Raw genomic sequence first — 18,492 nt, forward strand, 5'->3', positions numbered from 1 at the left:
TACAAAGGCAGCGCACTTGAGTAAAAACGCAGATTACCGCTGCTTGGAGGGTATAAGGGAGAGTGGGTGTGTAGCCTATTTTTTGTAGCTCCTGTTCGCTGAACTTATTTTTTTTCTTTTCCTCGAATCACCTATGGTGGCAGTAACATGCAGGCGATTTTTACCGTCTTTTAACGGCGCGCTAATTCACACTAATGGGCGCTGATTGCCCAACGAGGATCTGGTTTGATAAATACCACGCAAAAGGCGGAAATACACCGTCCGCTATTTGCGGTTGGGCAAAGGCGCAAATTAAGCTGCGGTCACAATGTGAGTAAATGAGGCCCTGAATCTCAAGCAGTTGAATCTGATTCAGCTCACCTGTCTGAATCTCAAGCAGTTGAATAAGATTCAGCTCACCTGTCATTGCTCGATCAAGGTCAGCAGTCAATAGGTGCGTTCGACATGGACTGCGGCTGCATGAAACGACCGGCGAGAGTAGCCGCTTGCAGTCGGGGAGGAGTTGAAAACGGTGAAGTTGGACATTCCAGCTTCTCGTGGTTTGCTGCGTTGATGTCAGTCATGGCCGATCAAGCGCTGTTTGCTTACTTTACTTTATTTATAATTAAACTTAGTCTTTCCGTTAGTGAAGAGGCTGACTAAAACCCTTTCTTCAACACATTTTTTATTTAATTAAACTTTTTTGAGCGTTGGTGAAACTGAAGGTGTCCGAATATTACAAAACACTAACACCGAATATTACAAAGTTGTCGTGTGTGAGTCTGGCCAATCATGAGCTGTGTCGTCACTTGAACCCGTGCAGTTCCTCTTGAGAAAATGCGCTTGGCTACACAGCCGGCAGTTCTCTAAACAATCTCACGGTACTTTGATGGCGACGTCACAGTGACGTATGCTCGGCGCCGTCTCAAGTCGGACAAAAAGTATAACCAGAATTCACTGTTTCAAGTCAGCCGCCTGCAGCCGGCTGCAGCGCCGCATGAAGTTGGGTCATGTCGAACACACCTATTACTAAATCAAGGTCACCAATCTGAATCCAGTAAAGAAATAAACGAGTCAGTGTCTTTACTGGAGCAGTCGGCTTCTTATAAAGTGTGATGTTTGTTAGAGCTTGTTAGCAGGACAGTGTGTTAGAGCTTGTTAGCAGGACAGTGTGTAACAGCTTGTTAGCAGGTCAGTGTTAGAGCTTGTTAGCATGTCAGTGTGTAACAGCTTGTTAGCAGGACAGTGTGTTACAGCTTGTTAGCAGGTCAGTGTGTTAGAGCTTGTTAGCAGGACAGTGTGTTAGAGCTTGTTAGCAGGACCGTGTGTTACAGCTTGTTAGCAGGTCAGTGTGTTACAGCTTGTTAGCAGGACAGTGTGTTAGAGCTTGTTAGCAGGACAGTGTGTTACAGCTTGTTAGCAGGTCAGTGTGTTGCAGCTTGTTAGCCGGACAGTGTGTTACAGCTTGTTAGCAGGTCAGTGTGTTACAGCTTGTTAGCCGGACTGTGTTTTAGAGCTTGTTAGCAGGACAGTGTTAGAGCTTGTTAGCAGGTCAGTGTGTTAGAGCTTGTTAGCAGGACAGTGTGTTAGAGCTTGTTAGCAGGACAGTGTGTTAGAGCTTGTTAGCAGGACAGTGTGTTAGTAAATACATGAATGTAAAGACCACGTTCCCTCCTCCTGGGTCTCTACTGTGTTTGCATCACAGACCTCTATCCTGTCCAAACCATCCTCATGTTTTATATACATGGTTTCATTTATGGAGGATGAATGTTACATTTCTGTTGATAAATGTATAGTGTTTGTATTTTCACTTTATTCTATGGTTTAATAATAATTTTCTTACAGCTCCCATACAGTATTGTATAGATCATGTATAGTACTGTATGGATCATGAACTGTATTGTATGGATCATGTACCATATATGTTTTTTTTTTTTTGGTTTTGGGAAAAAAACGTTTTAAAAGTTTTACTAAATATTCAAAACAAAATAAGGTTCGGGAGAAAAAGTTTCAAAATGTAAAAAAAACATTTTCCCAAAAAGATTTAAAAAAAAGATTTTCCCAAATAGATTTAAAGAAAAGATTTTGCTTCAATGATGAGTATTTCAGTACTATACTCTACTATACTCTGCTGTACTCTACTGTACTCTACTCTACTAACCTTTATCGTCTGTTGAAGGTCCTAAAGGAGCCTTTGTTTTAATGGACTTTGGAGAAATGATGAATAAACCAAAAAAGAGTGATGCTTATTAGAAAACATTTGCATTAAAGATGTTTCTGACTTTTTTGCATACGTATATCAAGGTTTGCATAAAAGTTTTTGAATTTGCTTGCATACATATATTAAGTTTTGCATTAAAACATTTTAGAATTCATTTGCATACATATATTAAGTTTTGCATTAAAACATTTTAGAATTTGTTTGCATAAATATATTAAGTTTTGCATTTAAATGTTTTATCTCTTGCATACGCATATTAAGTTAGTAGATAAAATTGTGCATTGGCAAATATTTTTTTAGGAAATGGCTTGCATATGTTTTAACATATGTTAGAAATAGCTTGCAAAATCTTTTCAGGTCTTTTTTTTGTTTTACCTTGAATTCAAAATACTTTGTAGATGTGCATTTTAAACAGATCAGTTATAACTATTGACTGCTAAAAAGTTTGAAGCAGAATGTATCGGTTTGCAGAGGATGTGGTAAAAAAAAAATATATAAAGAAATTGAGGGAACACTAAAATAACACACCCTAGATCTGAATGAATGAAATAATCGAATTAAAAACTTTTTTCTTTACATAGTTGAATTGCACAACAGCATGTAAAATTGATTGTCAGTGTTGCTTCCTAAGTGGCCAGTTTGATGTGACAGAAGTGTGATTGACTTGGAGTTACATTGTGTTGTTTAAGTGTTCCCCGATTAACAAATGTGTCATCAGTATTGAAGCATATAAAAATGATACGTAGGTCAATATGATACAGTTTCTCGTCTGATATACACTTAAATATTACAATAAACATTTAAAAAGACAGTCGTTGACCGTCCTTCCTTGTGAGCCCCCCTCCCGGATCTGAGAGACACACACAGCGCCACACGCCGAGAACAAGGTGAGTCTCCGGGAATCGTGGCCAGCTAATTTGACATGAAGTAAATAATCTGTCTACACTGGCATTTACACAAAACAGGGTTTTGAAGATTCAACTGTTCAGGCTCTTATAGGTGCGGTGCTGTTCAGGCTCTCTCTCTCATAGGTGCAGTGCTGTTCAGACTCTCTCTCTCTCTCTCTCATAGGTGCAGTGCTGTTCAGGCTCTCTCTCTCATAGGTGCGGTGTTGTTCAGGCTCTCTCTCTCATAGGTGCTCTGCTGTTCAGGCTCTCTCTCTCTCTCATAGGTGCTGTTCAGGCTCTCTCTCTCTCTCATAGGTGTAGTGCTGTTCAGGCTCTCTCTCTCATAGGTGCTGTGCTGTTCAGGCCCTCTCTCTCATAGGTGCGGTGCTGTTCAGGCTCTCTCTCTCTCTCTCATAGGTGCAGTGCTGTTCAGGCTCTCTCTCTCACAGGTGTGGTGCTGTTCAGGCTCTCTCTCTCATAGGTGCAGTGCTGTTCAGGCTCTCTCTCTCTTAGGTGCAGTGCTGTTCAGGCTCTCTCTCTCATAGGTGCTGTTCAGGCTCTCTCTCATAGGTGCTGTTCAGGCTCTCTCTCTTTCATAGGTGCTGTGCTGTTCAGGCTCTCTCTCTCATAGGTGCCGTGCTGTTCAGGCTCTCTCTCTCATAGGTGCAGTGCTGTTCAGGCTCTCTCTCTCATAGGTGCCGTGCTGTTCAGGCTCTCTCTCTCATAGGTGCAGTGCTGTTCAGGCTCTCTCTCTCAAAGGTGTGGTGCTGTTCAGACTCTCTCTCTCATAGGTGCAGTGCTGTTCAGGCTCTCTCTCTTTCATAGGTGCAGTGCTGTTCAGGCTCTCTCTCTCTCATAGGTGCAGTGCTGTTTAGGCTCTCTCTCATAGGTGCCGTGCTGTTCAAGCTCTCTCTCTTTCATAGGTGCAGTGCTGTTCAGGCTCTCTCTCTCTCATAGGTGCCGTGCTGTTCAGGCTCTCTCTCTCATAGGTGCTGTTCAGGCTCTCTCTCATGGGTGCTGTTCAGGCTCTCTCTCTTTCATAGGTGCAGTGCTGTTCAGGCTCTCTCTCTTTCATAGGTGCAGTGCTGTTCAGGCTCTCTCTCTCATAGGTGCAGTGCTGTTCAGGCTCTCTCTCTCATAGGTGCAGTGCTGTTCAGGCTCTCTCTCTCATAGGTGCTGTGCTGTTCAGACTCTCAGGGATAACGGGGAGGGGGAATAATGGCGAGCAAGCTCTTGATCGTGGTTATTTATAAGGAACTACTAATATTCATCAGAGTGGGAAAACAAAGGAATAAGGGATTGATAAACTATAATGTTGTCATAAAAGGCCAAAAACATTAATGCTGCTATAAAAGAACCCTTGATGTTATACTATTAAGCCCAGTGACGTTGAGACACTGTGGTTGGTTGGGTGTAGTTGGATTCTCGCAAAGGAGTCTCTAGCCAACCCAAAACTAAACGTGTGATCTCAGCGCACGCAGCCTATGGAAACCTTGAGACCCCGAGCGTGTCTTGGGTCGCAGACGAGACAGTAGGCTAGTAAAACTTATGTAAAACTTTATTTGTTCAACCTTTTCAGAGTCTGTTTAAGCAGTTAAATCACCATGTGATTCTCAACAACATTTAAAAACACAGTTAAAATATATATTTTACAGAATACCCCCCACCCCACCATCCAAATAAATGAAAGTATTAGTCTCTTGAAATTAGGTGCTACAAACTGACTCTTCCTCTTGCTTGATCAATAATATATTAATAACTGAGAGTTCACACGATCAAGTTTATCAATATATCTGTATCTGACAGTATCTTGAGCTGAAGCAGTTGTCAGGAGGGTTTTCTTTACATATTTACACTTTACTCATCAAATCTGATGAAACAACCTCTCTGGTACCTGAACCGGTCAGGTTAGCTCTGTCTTCTGTTACAGGGAGGGACATGGTCCCAACAACTGCATGTCCTCATTCATGACATGGTTTCTACAAAACAGAGGCTGACAGACAGACAGACATATGAGCAGGAGTGATGAGTACAGTTGAGGAGTGACTGGCTGCCTTTTCAGAAATAAGAGATTCATATCAGTTTTAAAACATTCCATTAGTTTCCAAAAAGAGAAGAGAAAACTTTTGTAAACATTTTATAATTGATATGTAGCGGATATTGGTGACAAAGAGACACGGAGAGAGAGAGAGAGAGAGAGAGAGACAGAGGGGGAGAGAGAGGGAGAGAGAGGTATAAGAAAGGTTACAAAAGGGTGGTGGTCCCGTCTCTCCTTCTCCCCTCCCCAATCTTACCTCCTTATAGCTCCCCTCCTCACTTCCCCTATGTTTCCTTCTCTTCTCTCCTTCCTTACCCCCTTCCTCCTCCCCTCCTTCCTTTATCCCCTACTATTAGGGCATGCTGGTACCCTTACAGAAGTCAGTTCTTGTAATGACACTCCAAACAGCAAGGGGTTTATGTTTGCATTGGGAATTGTACGTAATGTACAAGGGTAGAGCTTAGGGTGTTTTTTCCATGTTTGTTTAATAAATACTGTATATTTACCCATCATTCTTATAAGTCATGGGACCTACAAATCTTGGCAACACCCATCATTTCTGCTGGCAGCGTCAAGTTCAAATCAACTGCATTTGCTCATACATGAACTTGGTTTCTACAGAAAAGAGGCTGACAGACTGATAGACATCAGACAGCAGGAATGCTGTGTACAGTTGAGGAGTGGAGATGCCTCTAGAAGAAGAGATTCATATCAGTTTTCTAAGTAATACATTCAATCAGTTACAAAAAGAAAACATCATGACATTGTAAACATTTAATAATTTATAAATGATGCAAGTCCAAGTCTTTCTACTTTCTGCAGAAGGTCCCAATGAATGTCACAGACTCTCTTTATCTCCCTTTTTCCTTTCCCCTCTGTCCCTCTCTCTCTTTCTCTCTCTCTCTCTACCTCCGTCACAGTCTTGTCCTCTTCTTCTTCCCCTCTCTCCTGTTTCTCTCTCTTACGTTCTCTCTCCCCACCTTTTCTCAATCCCTTTCTCTCTTCCTCTCTCCCCACTTTCTCTGTGTATTTCTGTCTCTGCCATTCTTCCCTCTCTCGCTGTGTATCTCTCCCTCCTCTTTCTGTCTCCTCTTCTCTGTCTTCCTCTTTCTCTACCTCCCCCCCTCCTTCTCTCTCTCTCTCCCCTTCTCCTATCTTCCTCTCTCTCTCTCTCCCTCTGTCTCTCTCTCTCTGCAGAACTGATTCATGCATCTCCTCCCTCTCTTGTTCTTTGTACAGTTGCCTTCTAGTTCAGGGAATGTTTCTACCCACTAGATGTGAAAAATTAATAAACATATAACAATCGATTGAGTGATGTACTGTATGTAGTCTGGTTGTTTGTGTGTGAAATATTTTTACTGTTTACTTTTCTACAGGTACACACTTTTTTGAGGTTCATGTTGTTTACAGTAATTGTAACTTGTTTAACTACACTCTGCTCTTATGGTTCTTCCCTTTGGCAATTTAGGTTTTTTCACATGAATGCTTTATGTTTTGGTTACCCGCAATGTTTGGGGATATCTCGGTGTTATGATCAGTGACTGATGCACTTTTGTAAAGCTCTCTCTTGGAATTAGCTTTGGATAAAAGCGTCTATTAAATGAATAAATGTCAAATGTAAATGTAATGTGTGTATGTGCTTGTTGTACAGGATGCAGGTGACGTCCAGTAATAAGACTCCAAACAAGATCAACTGGTCCAACAAGGAAGTGTGTGTGGGTGTATGTATGAGGGTGTGACACATTCAAATATGTACTGTATGTTCCATGAACAGTAACAATAACAACAGCAGTAAGAGGAGTCTTTAATGTTGGGATCAGATGAGTACAAGGTAGCACTACAGGTGATCAGACTGTCAGCATTACTGTCAGACACATACAGAACCTGCTGGAGCACAGAGAGGAGGCTGATGGGGAAACCAGAGTTTTATAAAGGTCAGTAGAAGGTGTTAATTCATATGTTGGAGAGTGAAGGATTTACTGTCAGTTCAGAATAGGTTATGATTAAGTAAATTAGCCTGGTCTGATGTGATCTCCTTTCAAATACTGGAGGTGTGTTTGTTTAACAGCATAGATCCAAGGCTGCAATACAACATTATTTCATGTCCATTAACCCTTGTGCTGCCTTCGGGTCATTGTGACCCACCATAGTGTTGAGACAACTTTACCTCATACAAAAATAAAGTGAAGCATTTTCCTTTAAGCTTCGCGATGTCCCAGGGTCATGTGACCCCCTGCTGTGTCGGTGCAACTTTTCCTAATACAACAACGTAGATGCGTAGGAAAACTAATGTGAAGGGGGGGAATTCCTCTATATCTGATATAGCGAGTGCTCCACGTTCTGGATGTTGTCCTCAGGAATGATGCTGAACCTGCCTGGCTGTGTGTTCTGGGGGATTCTCCTACTGCTCCACACAGCAGACTGCGGTAAACAAATCATTGTCATGGAGTCGTGTTTTATCATCTAGCTATCTGTACAGTTTGTGAGTGTAGCCTATTTTATTAGAGACTAACCCTTAATCTGTTCTTGTCTTTTTTTAGGAAGGTTTGATATTATTGTGCCACGTAATCAAATTCTTGCTGAAGTTGGTGAAACAATCATTCTGCCATGTTACATCAAGTCCCGGATCAGTGCTGAGAACATGATAGTAGAGTGGGTCAGACAAGGCCGTTTCGTCCATCGTTACAGAGAAGGCAGAGATGACAATGAGAATCAGGATCCATCCTTCAGGACGAGAACAGCTCTGTTTATAGAGGAACTGAAGACAGGCATTGTGTCCTTGAAGCTGCTCCGGGTTAAAGGCACTGATGAAGGAAGTTACAATTGTTCTGTTATGTCACCAACCATGAATTGGCAGGATGATTCGAACATCAAAGTCGATGTTAAAGGTGAATTTATTTTTAAAGTTCAGTTTTGGTAACTTGCTGATTGTGCCTAAACTAAGGCTATCCTTCTAAAACCTGATTGATTCTGTATCTGTGTGTTTGTAGCTGTAGGATCTCATCCACTGGTCTCCATTGAGGGACACAGAGGGACAGGGATGGGTCTGGTGTGTGAGACACAAGGCTGGTACCCTGAACCACAGATGGAGTGGCTGAACAGTAAAGGAGTCCCACTCTCTGCTGATCCTCCAGAGACGACCACAGACTCTGTGGGTCGCTACACACTCATACTGAGGGTCATTGTTCAAAAGACAGATAGAAACCGCTTTAACTGTAGAGTGCAACAGAAATACATGGAGATAGATGGGACGGCATGGATTTATGTTCCTGGTGAGTTATTCAGCTTCATATCTGAGAAGCATCCAGAAGGTTTTAGATGTGGGAGTTTCTGATGAGAGACAGCTATGGAAGTGATTTAATATCTACATTGTTGTTATGTCCATGTCATGCAGTATAGGTAGGTTATACAAGTACCATGTCCCAAATATCATGAGTTCTCATTCATGTTACATACACTAGTTAGTTAGTACATACTTTTTAAAGGCAGCTGCTGCACTGCATACTGAAACACGTCATTCATATCTAACTCTACTTTACGTAAATCATGCATGTTTCAGATGCACTGTTTTATCAAGATCACACATGGAAGTGGGTCTTGGCTGTGGTGTTCGGTGTCTCTACCTTAGCATTAGCTGTGGTCATCTGTTTCCTGGTGAAAAGAAATAGACATCAAAGTAAGGTGGAATGTCTCTTCTTGTTCAGCTGTTATTGGAACACTGATAAAGACCTTGATATCTTGATGATATACAGAGTTGAAGGGGTTGTCACATGTACATGGTTGTTACAAAGAACAATGAAGAACAGTGATGTACTGCTGTATCTCTTCATATCAGTATCTCTGGTCTGACCACACATAGGACCGAAAGCTTTTACAATCTACAGTCTTTCCACTTATATCTCTGTGCTGTGCTGCCCCCTACTGTTCACACTGGTAGTTTTTGACTGAGGAGTAGGGTCAGGACTGTTTAGTGTTGTCATCAGAGGGACAGTAGGTAGTGGTAGGGTGTCCTTACAGCTGGTCACTATAGATCCAAGTTCTTATACAGATTCTGGTGTTCATATGTCTGATGTTCTCACTGTCTCTCTTTTGTCTTAATTTCCAGCATCAATCATTCATGAGAAGGGTAAGTGATATCCAGTTTATCACTATATGATGATGTTGAAGCACAACTGTCATGGTAGATCAGCTGTGCAGCGTGGTGGAACTGTCAGAAGGATTCCTGCAGAGTGGATTTAACTGCACTGTCAGGACAGGAGCATGTTCAGGAATGTCTTTTCTTGAAAAACTTGTAACCCCTGTTACATTGTGTTTTCACTAGAGTAGATTAGGTAGTGGTAGGGTGCCCTTACAGCTGTTCAGTATAGATCCAAGTTCTTGATCAGATTCTGGTGTTCATATGACTGATTCTCACTGTCTCTCTTCTCAATTCATTCATAGATAAAATCATTAAGAAAAATGGTAAGTGATATCCTGCTTAACATTATACGTTGTATGATGATGTTAAAGCACCACTGTAATGGTAGATCAGCTGTGCATCATGGTGGAACTGTCAGAAGGATTCCTGCAGAGTGGATTTAACTGCACTGTCAGGACATGAGACTGTTCAGGAATGTCTCTTCTTGTTCAGCTATTATTACAACACTGATAAAGACCTTGATATGTTGATGTAAGAGACAGGTTGCTTGAGGTAATTAGGGCGCCTGGTGGGGGGTGGAGGAAGTTATGGTATTTAACTGGTTCACCTGGGTGTTTGAGTAAGAAGAGAGGGGGTAATGGGGGGGAAGTCTTATTTTGCGGACGGGTGGGTGAGGACAGAACATTGTCAGGCTGTAACTCTGAGATCTGTGGAAAAGCTGCTAGTGACCTCAGTCATGCATCTGTCTGTATTTACAGAAAACCTTTCAAGACAGCTGGGTAAGTAGAAACCTTGGAAGGGAAACATCATGTTTGTGTGAATGTTCTTATATAATACAGCGTTAATCATATGGATCTGTTTCCTACTGATGCTGTGTTTGAACACATCTTGTTCTTTACTCAGATCTGGTAAACACAAAGGGGTACCAAGGTAAATGAAATATACAGGATGGGGGTCTAATGTAATGACTAATGATATTGTTTGTGTAAAATAGTAAGGCAGCTGTCAATGTAATTATGTTGGCAGTGTAGGGATCCATCTAATGTACTATCTAATTAAAACTATCTCTATATTTCAGATTATGAAGTCGTCAGACGTCATGCAGGTCAGTGTGGTCAGTGTCTGTGTTCTGAGTGATTCTCAGTGTGCAGAGGTGAGACCTGGTGTCAAGGACAACATCATAGATGTCTACAAACTAGACTGAACATTAGATTCAAGCAGGAAGACTCAGTGGTAGTTTAAGAATGTTTATTGAGAATGCACATATTGGTCTTGGTGATATGGTTCTGCTCTCACCGGCTCTCCGCCGGTAACTCAACGAGACACCGTCTCGACTTTGTGGCAGAGAGCTCGATACAGAATCCCCTGTAGGTAGAGGATACACAGAACCAATGGTGGAGGCCAGGTTGGTGGAGGCAGGAAGAGAACAGCACTGAGCAATGACGGAGTGTGGGGCAGTACCTGGTCTTAAGTAGACCGTCCTGCTGTTAGCAGGAAGGTCAGCCTGCGGAATGTGACAGTGATGCGGAGTAACGTCACATGAGTCTCTAAGTCTCCTGCATGAACCTGCTTCGCCCGATTACTGTCATATGACTCATTGACAATCACATGACTCATTGACAATCCTGCCCATCTTGGATCTTATAAAGACAACGCGCTTGTGGACTCACGTTTTACGTCTACTGTGGTAACGTACTGTACATTTAAGTAATCTTCTTCTACAAGGCATTTGTATGCTTTCGATTTCCAACCGGTTTCCCCTCAAAACTGTTTGAGGGTGTTCATGTGTTCATAGTGTATTTTTCTAGGTGTATAATAGTGTTCATGTGTTCATAGTGTATGTTTCTAGGTGTATAATAGTGTTCATAGTGTATGTTTGTAGATGTGATGTCTGTGTTCATGTGTTCACCATGGTGTATTTCTCTCCACAGTGGAAGTGACTCTAGACCCTGAAACTGCACATCCCAGACTCATCCTGTCTGCTGATGGGAAACAAGTGAGATATGGAGTTGAACAACAGAATCTTCCTAAGACCCTAAAGAGGTATGACAGATGTCCTGATGTCCTTGGAAGACAGGGCTTCTCCTCAGGGAAGTTCTACTATGAGGTGCAGGTCAATAACAAGACTGAGTGGCATTTAGGAGTAGCTAAAGAGACCTGCCAGAGGGTTGGGGAAGTTTTTCTGAGATCGGATAAAGGATACTGGACTATTAGACGGAGGAAAGGTAAATACCAGGCTACGACTGACATCCTTTTCCACCTCCACCTGAGCCAGGAGCCCCAGAAGGTGGGGGTGTTTGTGGACTATGAGGAGTGCACGGTGTCCTTCTACAATGTGGAGGCCAAGTGTCATATCTACTCTTTCACTGGCTGTTGCTTCCAAGAGAAACTTCATCCATTCTTCAGCCCGGGTTTTCCAGATGACTCTGGTGAGAACTCCGATCCTCTGATTATCTGTCCTGTAGACGATGTTAAAACTGAATCCCCTCACCTGTCTGAATCTCATACAGATTTATCTGATTCAGCTCACCGGTCTGAATCTCAAGCAGATTTATCTGATTCAGCTCACATGTCTGAATCTCAAGCAGTTGAATCTGATTCAGCTCACCTGTCTGAATCTCAAGCAGTTGAATCTAATTCAGCTCACCTGTCTGAATCTCAAACAAATGAATCTCATTCAGGTCAGCAGTCATTACTGAATCAAGGTCACCAATCTGAATCCAGTGAGGAAATAAACGAGTCAGTGCGTTTACTGGAGCAGTCGGCTTCTTATAAAGTGTGATGTGTGTTAGAGCTTGTTAGCAGGTCAGTGTGTTAGAGCTTGTTAGCAGGTCAGTGTGTTAGAGCTTGTTAGCAGGACAGTGTGTTAGTAAATACATGAATGTAAAGACCACGTTCCCTCCTCCTGGGTCTCTACTCTATCCTGTCCAAACCATCCTCATGTTTTATATACATGGTTTCATTTATGGAGGATGAATGTTACATTTCTGTTGATAAATGTATAGTGTTTGTATTTTCACTTTATTCTATGGTTTAAGAATAATTTTCTTACAGCTCCCATACAGTACTGTATAGATCATGTATAGTACTGTATGGATCATGAACTGTATTGTATGGATCATGTACCATATATGTTTTTTTTTTTGGTTTTGGGAAAAAAACGTTTTAAAAGGTTTACTAAATATTCAAAACAAAATAAGGTTCGGGAGAAAAAGTTTGGAAGGTTGAAAAAATATTTTCAAAAAAGAAAAAAAAAAATATATATAAGGTTTGCTTCAATGTACTTGATGAGGACTCTACTATACTCCACTTTACTGTACTCTACTATATTTGACTATACTCTGTACTCTGCCAGGCTTCTTTGTTCCTCCTCGCTCCTCTTATTTCACTACGTGTGAAAAAAAAGTTTTGAAAGGTTGACTAAATCAATTTAAATAAAATGTTTACAAAAAAATAAAAAATGAAAATGCGTTTGAGTGTGAAAAAAAGTTTAATGGATGAAAAAATATTTGCAAAAAAAACATACAAATAAAAACACGACACAAAGTTTCAGTGACATATTTTTTTTTTTTACAGAATAATCCGAGTAGAGATATTTAAGACTAAACTCATTCTTAAGTAAAACTCTTTATTTTTCAACCAGTTCAGTCTTTTTAAGCAGTTAAATCATCATGTGATTCTCAACAACATTTAAAAAGCAGTTAAAATATATATTTTAGAGAGTACCCCCCACCCCACCATCCAAACAAATTAAAGCATTAGTCTCATGAAATTAGGTGCTACAAACTTTGACCCTTCCTCTTGCTTCTCACTTGATCAATAATATATCAATAACTGAGAGTTCAGACAATCAAGTTTATCAATGTGTCTGACGGTATCTTGAGCTGAAGCAGTTATCAGCAGGGTTTTCTTTAGACATTTTCTGCCGATCTAATCAATACATTTAAAGTAATCAATAATGATAATAAACACTTGAATCGGGGACGGAACACAAACGAACCAACGCAAACTGAGAACCAACACATGGAGAACAACAACACACAGCACTTCCTTTATACAAACGGACTTTTCCCCAGGTTGGTTTTCCTCTCATATCGACAGGGATGTTTGGCCCACCTCAGGTCGGCGTGACGACGAATCTCTATGTGCTGATTTAGACCAACACTAGAATTCACAAAGCTACTCAGTAAATCTTAGGACCAATGACCCCTACCGGTCCGAACGACTTGATCCCTGAACCAACGTTTTTAGGCTTATGATCTTTGACCTTTAAACTCTCAGGCCAGTCTCGTCATGCTCCGACCCTGTGATTGACTGAGTGTTGCCCCTAGATGAGAGTGAGTCTCCTTCACACACTGTGTTAGTGCTCCAACAGCAGGGTTTGGGTTCAAATCTCATTTGAAACAGTATTTGACCCAGGTGTGTAACAAGAACATCACTCCATACCCAAACCTTTAACTGAAGTATTTCAAAGGTTAGTTGAACAAGGTACTGGATCATAAAACGGGATATTTTGGATTAAACTCTAAATAGACGGATTTCAAATATATTTGTCGTCAGCCCTGGTGTCCAGGCTGTGGTCTGGGCAGAGCTTCTTCCTGAGTGTTTGGTAGTAAACTAACAGCTGGCAGGAGTGTGTGTGGTGTGTGTACGTGTATGTGGTGTCTGTGTTTGTGTATATGTTTTAGTGGCATGTGTGTGTGGTAAGTATATGTGGTGTATTGTGAGTGTGTGGGGTGTCTATCAGTGTGTGGGGTGTATATATATGGTGTATAAGTGTGTGTGTGTATCCAGGCTAACAGGTGTTGTGGTACTGGTTCCTAATAGTAATAGTGAACCAGCACCTGCTCCAGGCTAACAGAAGGGTCCAGGTGGGGGTCACAGAGGTGTGGTCTACACCATACGCAAGCATGGGATCCACCCACCACATCATGCTGTGTCATTTCCTATGTCATTTCCTGAAGTCAATTACTATCGAATGTACAGTATTGACTTCTGTAAAATATGTCTATGAACTGAGCATTGATAAGGATGGGGTCACACGCTGACAGTATGGCCTCAGTTTCATACTAGACTACATCCCTGGATCAAACCCCCAACACAAACATCGACCGCCAGACCAAAGAAGAGCTTCACCGCAGGGCTGGTGTCAAGGTCAGTCAGTCGTTGGCAAGGCTAGTCATCATTACAGTAAAGCGTTGTTCCTGGCAACGGCTGCTTGGTGTCGTGAAACGGTCCCCCTCACCCTCTTCTATCTCTACCTGTCCGGGCTGTTTCTAGCTGAGAACAGCAACACTGGAGATCTAGCAGACTGTTCAGGCTGTTTCTAGCTGAGAACAGCAACACTGGAGATCTAGCAGACTGTTCAGGCTGTTTCCAGCTGAGAACAGCAACACTGGAGACCTAGCAACCTGTTCAGGCTGTTTCCAGCTGAGAACAGCAACACTGGAGACCTAGCAGACTGTTCAGACTGTTTCCAGCTGAGAACAGCAACACTGGAGACCTAGCAGACTGTTCAGGCTGTTTCTAGCTGAGAACAGCAACACTGGAGACCTAGCAGACTGTTCAGACTGTTTCTAGCTGAGAACAGCAACACTGGAGACCTAGCAGACTGTTCAGACTGTTTCTAGCTGAGAACAGCAACACTGGAGACCTAGCAGACTGTTCAGGCTGTTTCCAGCTGAGAACAGCAACACTGGAGACCTAGCAGACTATTCAGGCTGTTTCCAGCTGAGAACAGCAACACTGGAGACCTAGCAGACTGTTCAGGCTTGGGAAAGGCTAAAGGGTTTACTTTTTGTAACAAGAACTAGATGGATGCCAGGGTCTTATTTTGGTGCCTGGATAGAAGGCAGAGAGAGGTTGGGAGTTGTCACTATACAAGTTTAACAACAAGTTTGTACAGATCCTTTGAGAAAAGTTTTGAAAATATTTAAAAGTTTAGGACTACACAGGCTGGGGTTGCAACAGTGATGGTATTTACATGAGTTTGAATATTGATGTAAGCTGTGTTTAATGTCCCAGAGCTGTGCAGTTCTGTAAAGCTGATCTGGGCTGTTCACTGCTGAGTACTGGGCAACATCATTGGTCTCATACACACACACACACACACACACACACACACACACACACACACACACACACACACACACACACACACACACACACACACACACTAGTGTTTACTATACAGTGAGTCAAAATCAGACATTTGAATTCACACACTGAGTCCAGACATACACACATACACCCTTATTTGCAAAATATAGCTGATCTTGCAATTATGATCACAGAAGAGAGAGGGGAGGAAAGTAGGGGAGGAGGGGGAGAGGAGAGGAGAGGAGGGGAGGGGAGAGGAGGGGAGGAGAGAAAGGGAGGGGAGGAGAGGAGGGGAGGGGAGAGGAGGGGAGGAGGAGAGGAGGGGAGGAGGAGGTGAGGAGAGAAAGGGAGGAGAGAGGGAGTTCCAGCAGGCAGCTTCAGTGGAGGCGCTGGAGTCCATACCTGGGATCTCGTCTGTCCCGGATTTCAATCTGCAGACGACACAGTGGAGGAAACTGTAACTGCTGTTTGGACTTCGGAGTATTTAAATGATTAGATACATTTGTATTTATTTACATATTTATATTTTGATTATTAGAAATATATATTTTTGATGATGATGATTAGATAATTCAATTTCATGAGTCGTATTAGAGGATTTGGTTCACAATAAAGCGATTTTTTACTGTACTTGTACCAACAGTTAGCTACCATTAGCTTTTAGCTAATGTACGGTTCTGTTGCCGTGACGAGTTAGCGCTGGTCCCATGAAATCCGAACTTCCGCGTTGTGATGAAATCGTTTTCTCAACCTAGCCAAATAACATATTGTTCTTCTATACTCTTTGGCCGAGCTAACAGCCAACAATCTGTCTACTGGAGAGGAGTGTACGCAATGATTTTACACCTAATGCACATTCCCACAAAACATTACAATACACACAAAACTGTTTACAAAACACACCATCACGGGGAACACTTTAGCACAACACATTACACTGCAACAACATCACATGACACCAGAATGCACAGTACACTTCACAATCACCACAAAGTTAAATTCCCAGAAAACTTACCCTGGAGACAGTGAAATCTGCAAGAACATAGTCCACAAATTGGTGCAAGAACAACTAACTCACAATTCACATGTTTAATATTTTCAACATATAACTTGATAGATGCCTGGTAGGTTGTGTAATGTTTTAATTTAAGGTGATCTTGCCTTGGACAATGTTTTATAAAAATAGGAGGCTGTTAAATCCAAAACTGAATAGTATCCCTCATCCTCTACTCTTTGTCGCTTATTTTTTTTCCTTTTCTACTCTTTATATTCCCCTCCCTCCCTCTCATTTAAATGTACATTTAGTCATTTAGCAAACGCTCTTATCCTGAGCGACTTACAGTAAGTACAGGGACATTCCCCCGAGGCAAGTAGGGTGAAGTGCCTTGCCCAAGGACACAACGTCATTTGGCATGGCCGGGAATCAAACTGGCAACCATCTGATTAATAGCCCGATTCCTTAAACGCTCAGCCACCTGACTCTCCCCTCTTCCTCCCTCCTTCCCCCACCCACCACCATCCCCCTCCCCATACCTTTGCTGTTCTGTAGGTGGTCCAGGTAGAGGTCCTGGTTCTGCCTGTTTCCCAGGACGAAGGCCAGGAAGGAGAGAATGAGGGCATCCAGGATACCCATGATGGCCAGGATGTAGGCCCAGCGCACGGAGCAGGCGCCCAGGCTGTACCGGCCTGTCAGCTCCCCACACAGGTCCCTCACCACCTCCGCGTCCCAGCCGTCTGGGAAGATCACACAGCCCAGCACCAGGCACACCGCTGGGGGAAATGGGGGGGGGGGGGGGTAGGGGGTGGGCAGATAGATAAAAATATACAACGTTATAAACTGAGCTCTGATTGAAATGGGGCAGGACATCTACAACCAGGATATAATAAAGCAGAGAGAGTGAGAGAGTGAGTGAGTGAGAGACAGAGAGAGACAGAGAGAGACAGAGAGAGAGACACAGAGAGAGACACAGAGAGAGACACAGAGAGAGAGAGAGGTTAGCCGTGTTGTATCTTTTTTCAGCCCCGGTGAAGCTCAGTGCAGCATATTGGTCACATGACTGTGTGTTAGTGACTAACATGTCTGGAGAGCAGGGATGTTAGCCACGCTCAGATGGTCATGTCCTCTCTGTTGATCCACAACAGGATGTGTGGAACAGTGAAGGCTTTCTCTAGTGGAAAAATGGACAAAACAAGATGGGGCCGATCTATGCACTTTGATCTATAACCACCTCTCACCCCTCTCCTCACCCTCACCCCCTCTCCCCCCCCACACCCCCTGTCACACCCCCCCCCCCCCCCCCCCCGCCCCCCTCCCACACACACAGTTTCAAAACCAGCTGTCTAAAAATATTTGTGTTCTCTGAGAAGAAGAAGAAGAAACACTTTGAAGTTGTCGTCCGTTTCCCTCCCCTGCTGGAGATGTGATCTGTTTCTGGAGAGTACTTCAAAGAGCTAGGGAGATGATCTGGGAGACAGACAGACAGATCGAGGGAGCGGGATGGAAAGAGATGGATACAGAGAAATAGAGAGTGTGAGCTAAAGAAACGGATTGAGAGGGAGACAGAGTTGGAAAGGTAGAGAGAGAGAGAAGTAGAGAGACATTGGCAGAGAGAGAGAGAGATAGAGCTTGGTGGATAGAGCTAGAGAGACAAGCTGGGAGAGAGACAGAAACACACTACAGAGAAAGAGAATATCCTTATAATTCCTGTATTTTGATTAGTTGGGGAGAGGGCTGAGGTTGGGGCTGGGGAGAGGGAGAGGGCTGGGGAGAGGGCTGGGGAGAGGGCTGGGGAGAGGGCTGGGGAGAGGGCTGGGGAGAGGGCTGGGGAGAGGGCTGGGGAGAGGACTGGGGAGAGGGCTGGGGAGAGGGCTGGGGAGAGGGCTGGGGAGAGGGCTGGGGAGAGGACTGGGGCTGGGGAGAGGGCTGGGGAGAGGGCTGGGGAGAGGACTGGGGAGAGGACTGGGGAGAGGGCTGGGGAGAGGGCTGGGGAGAGGGCTGGGGAGAGGGCTGGGGAGAGGGCTGGGGAGAGGGCTGGGGAGAGGGCTGGGGAGAGGGCTGGGGAGAGGGCTGGGGCCGGGGCCAGGGCGGGGGCTGGACTTTACTAGGGCACTACACAACCTGGGGCTAGAT

The 18,492-nt window shown here is 43.4% G+C and overlaps 2 protein-coding genes across 5 annotated transcripts in view; one reads left to right on the plus strand and one right to left on the minus strand.

Moving 5' to 3' along the window:
• Positions 1-6,888: 6,888 nt before the first annotated feature.
• LOC124462197 (butyrophilin subfamily 1 member A1-like) lies at positions 6,889-12,712 on the plus strand. 4 transcript variants are annotated; one of them, XM_047013795.1, is made up of 11 exons: positions 6,890-7,059; positions 7,451-7,551; positions 7,666-8,013; positions 8,116-8,397; positions 8,685-8,801; positions 9,231-9,251; positions 9,566-9,586; positions 10,022-10,042; positions 10,167-10,193; positions 10,342-10,368; positions 11,195-12,712. In XM_047013795.1, the coding sequence occupies exons 2-11, from the start codon at positions 7,470-7,472 to the stop codon at positions 12,043-12,045; spliced, it is 1,797 nt and encodes a 598-aa protein (XP_046869751.1). In that variant the 5' UTR covers positions 6,890-7,059; positions 7,451-7,469; the 3' UTR covers positions 12,046-12,712. The 4 variants fall into 4 exon arrangements, with proteins under 4 accessions (XP_046869753.1, XP_046869751.1, XP_046869750.1 ...); XM_047013794.1 differs by having other exon boundaries at positions 7,483-7,551; XM_047013797.1 differs by lacking the exon at positions 11,195-12,712 and having other exon boundaries at positions 6,889-7,059; positions 7,483-7,551; positions 10,342-10,581.
• A 2,975-nt stretch (positions 12,713-15,687) lies between these two features.
• The window catches only part of LOC124462196 (LHFPL tetraspan subfamily member 4 protein-like), a 6,673-nt gene continuing 3,868 nt past the window's right edge, over positions 15,688-18,492 (minus strand). Inside the window, exons 2-4 of the mRNA XM_047013793.1 lie at positions 16,896-17,132; positions 16,378-16,394; positions 15,688-15,793 (exon numbers count right to left, since the gene is read on the minus strand). Of these exons, the coding sequence (XP_046869749.1) occupies positions 15,740-15,793; positions 16,378-16,394; positions 16,896-17,132 (308 nt within the window). The 3' untranslated portion in view covers positions 15,688-15,739. The remainder of the gene's footprint in view (positions 15,794-16,377; positions 16,395-16,895; positions 17,133-18,492) is intronic.

The sequence above is a fragment of the Hypomesus transpacificus genome, unplaced genomic scaffold (genome assembly GCF_021917145.1).
Source record: "Hypomesus transpacificus isolate Combined female unplaced genomic scaffold, fHypTra1 scaffold_203, whole genome shotgun sequence".
Taxonomy (NCBI): domain Eukaryota; kingdom Metazoa; phylum Chordata; class Actinopteri; order Osmeriformes; family Osmeridae; genus Hypomesus; species Hypomesus transpacificus.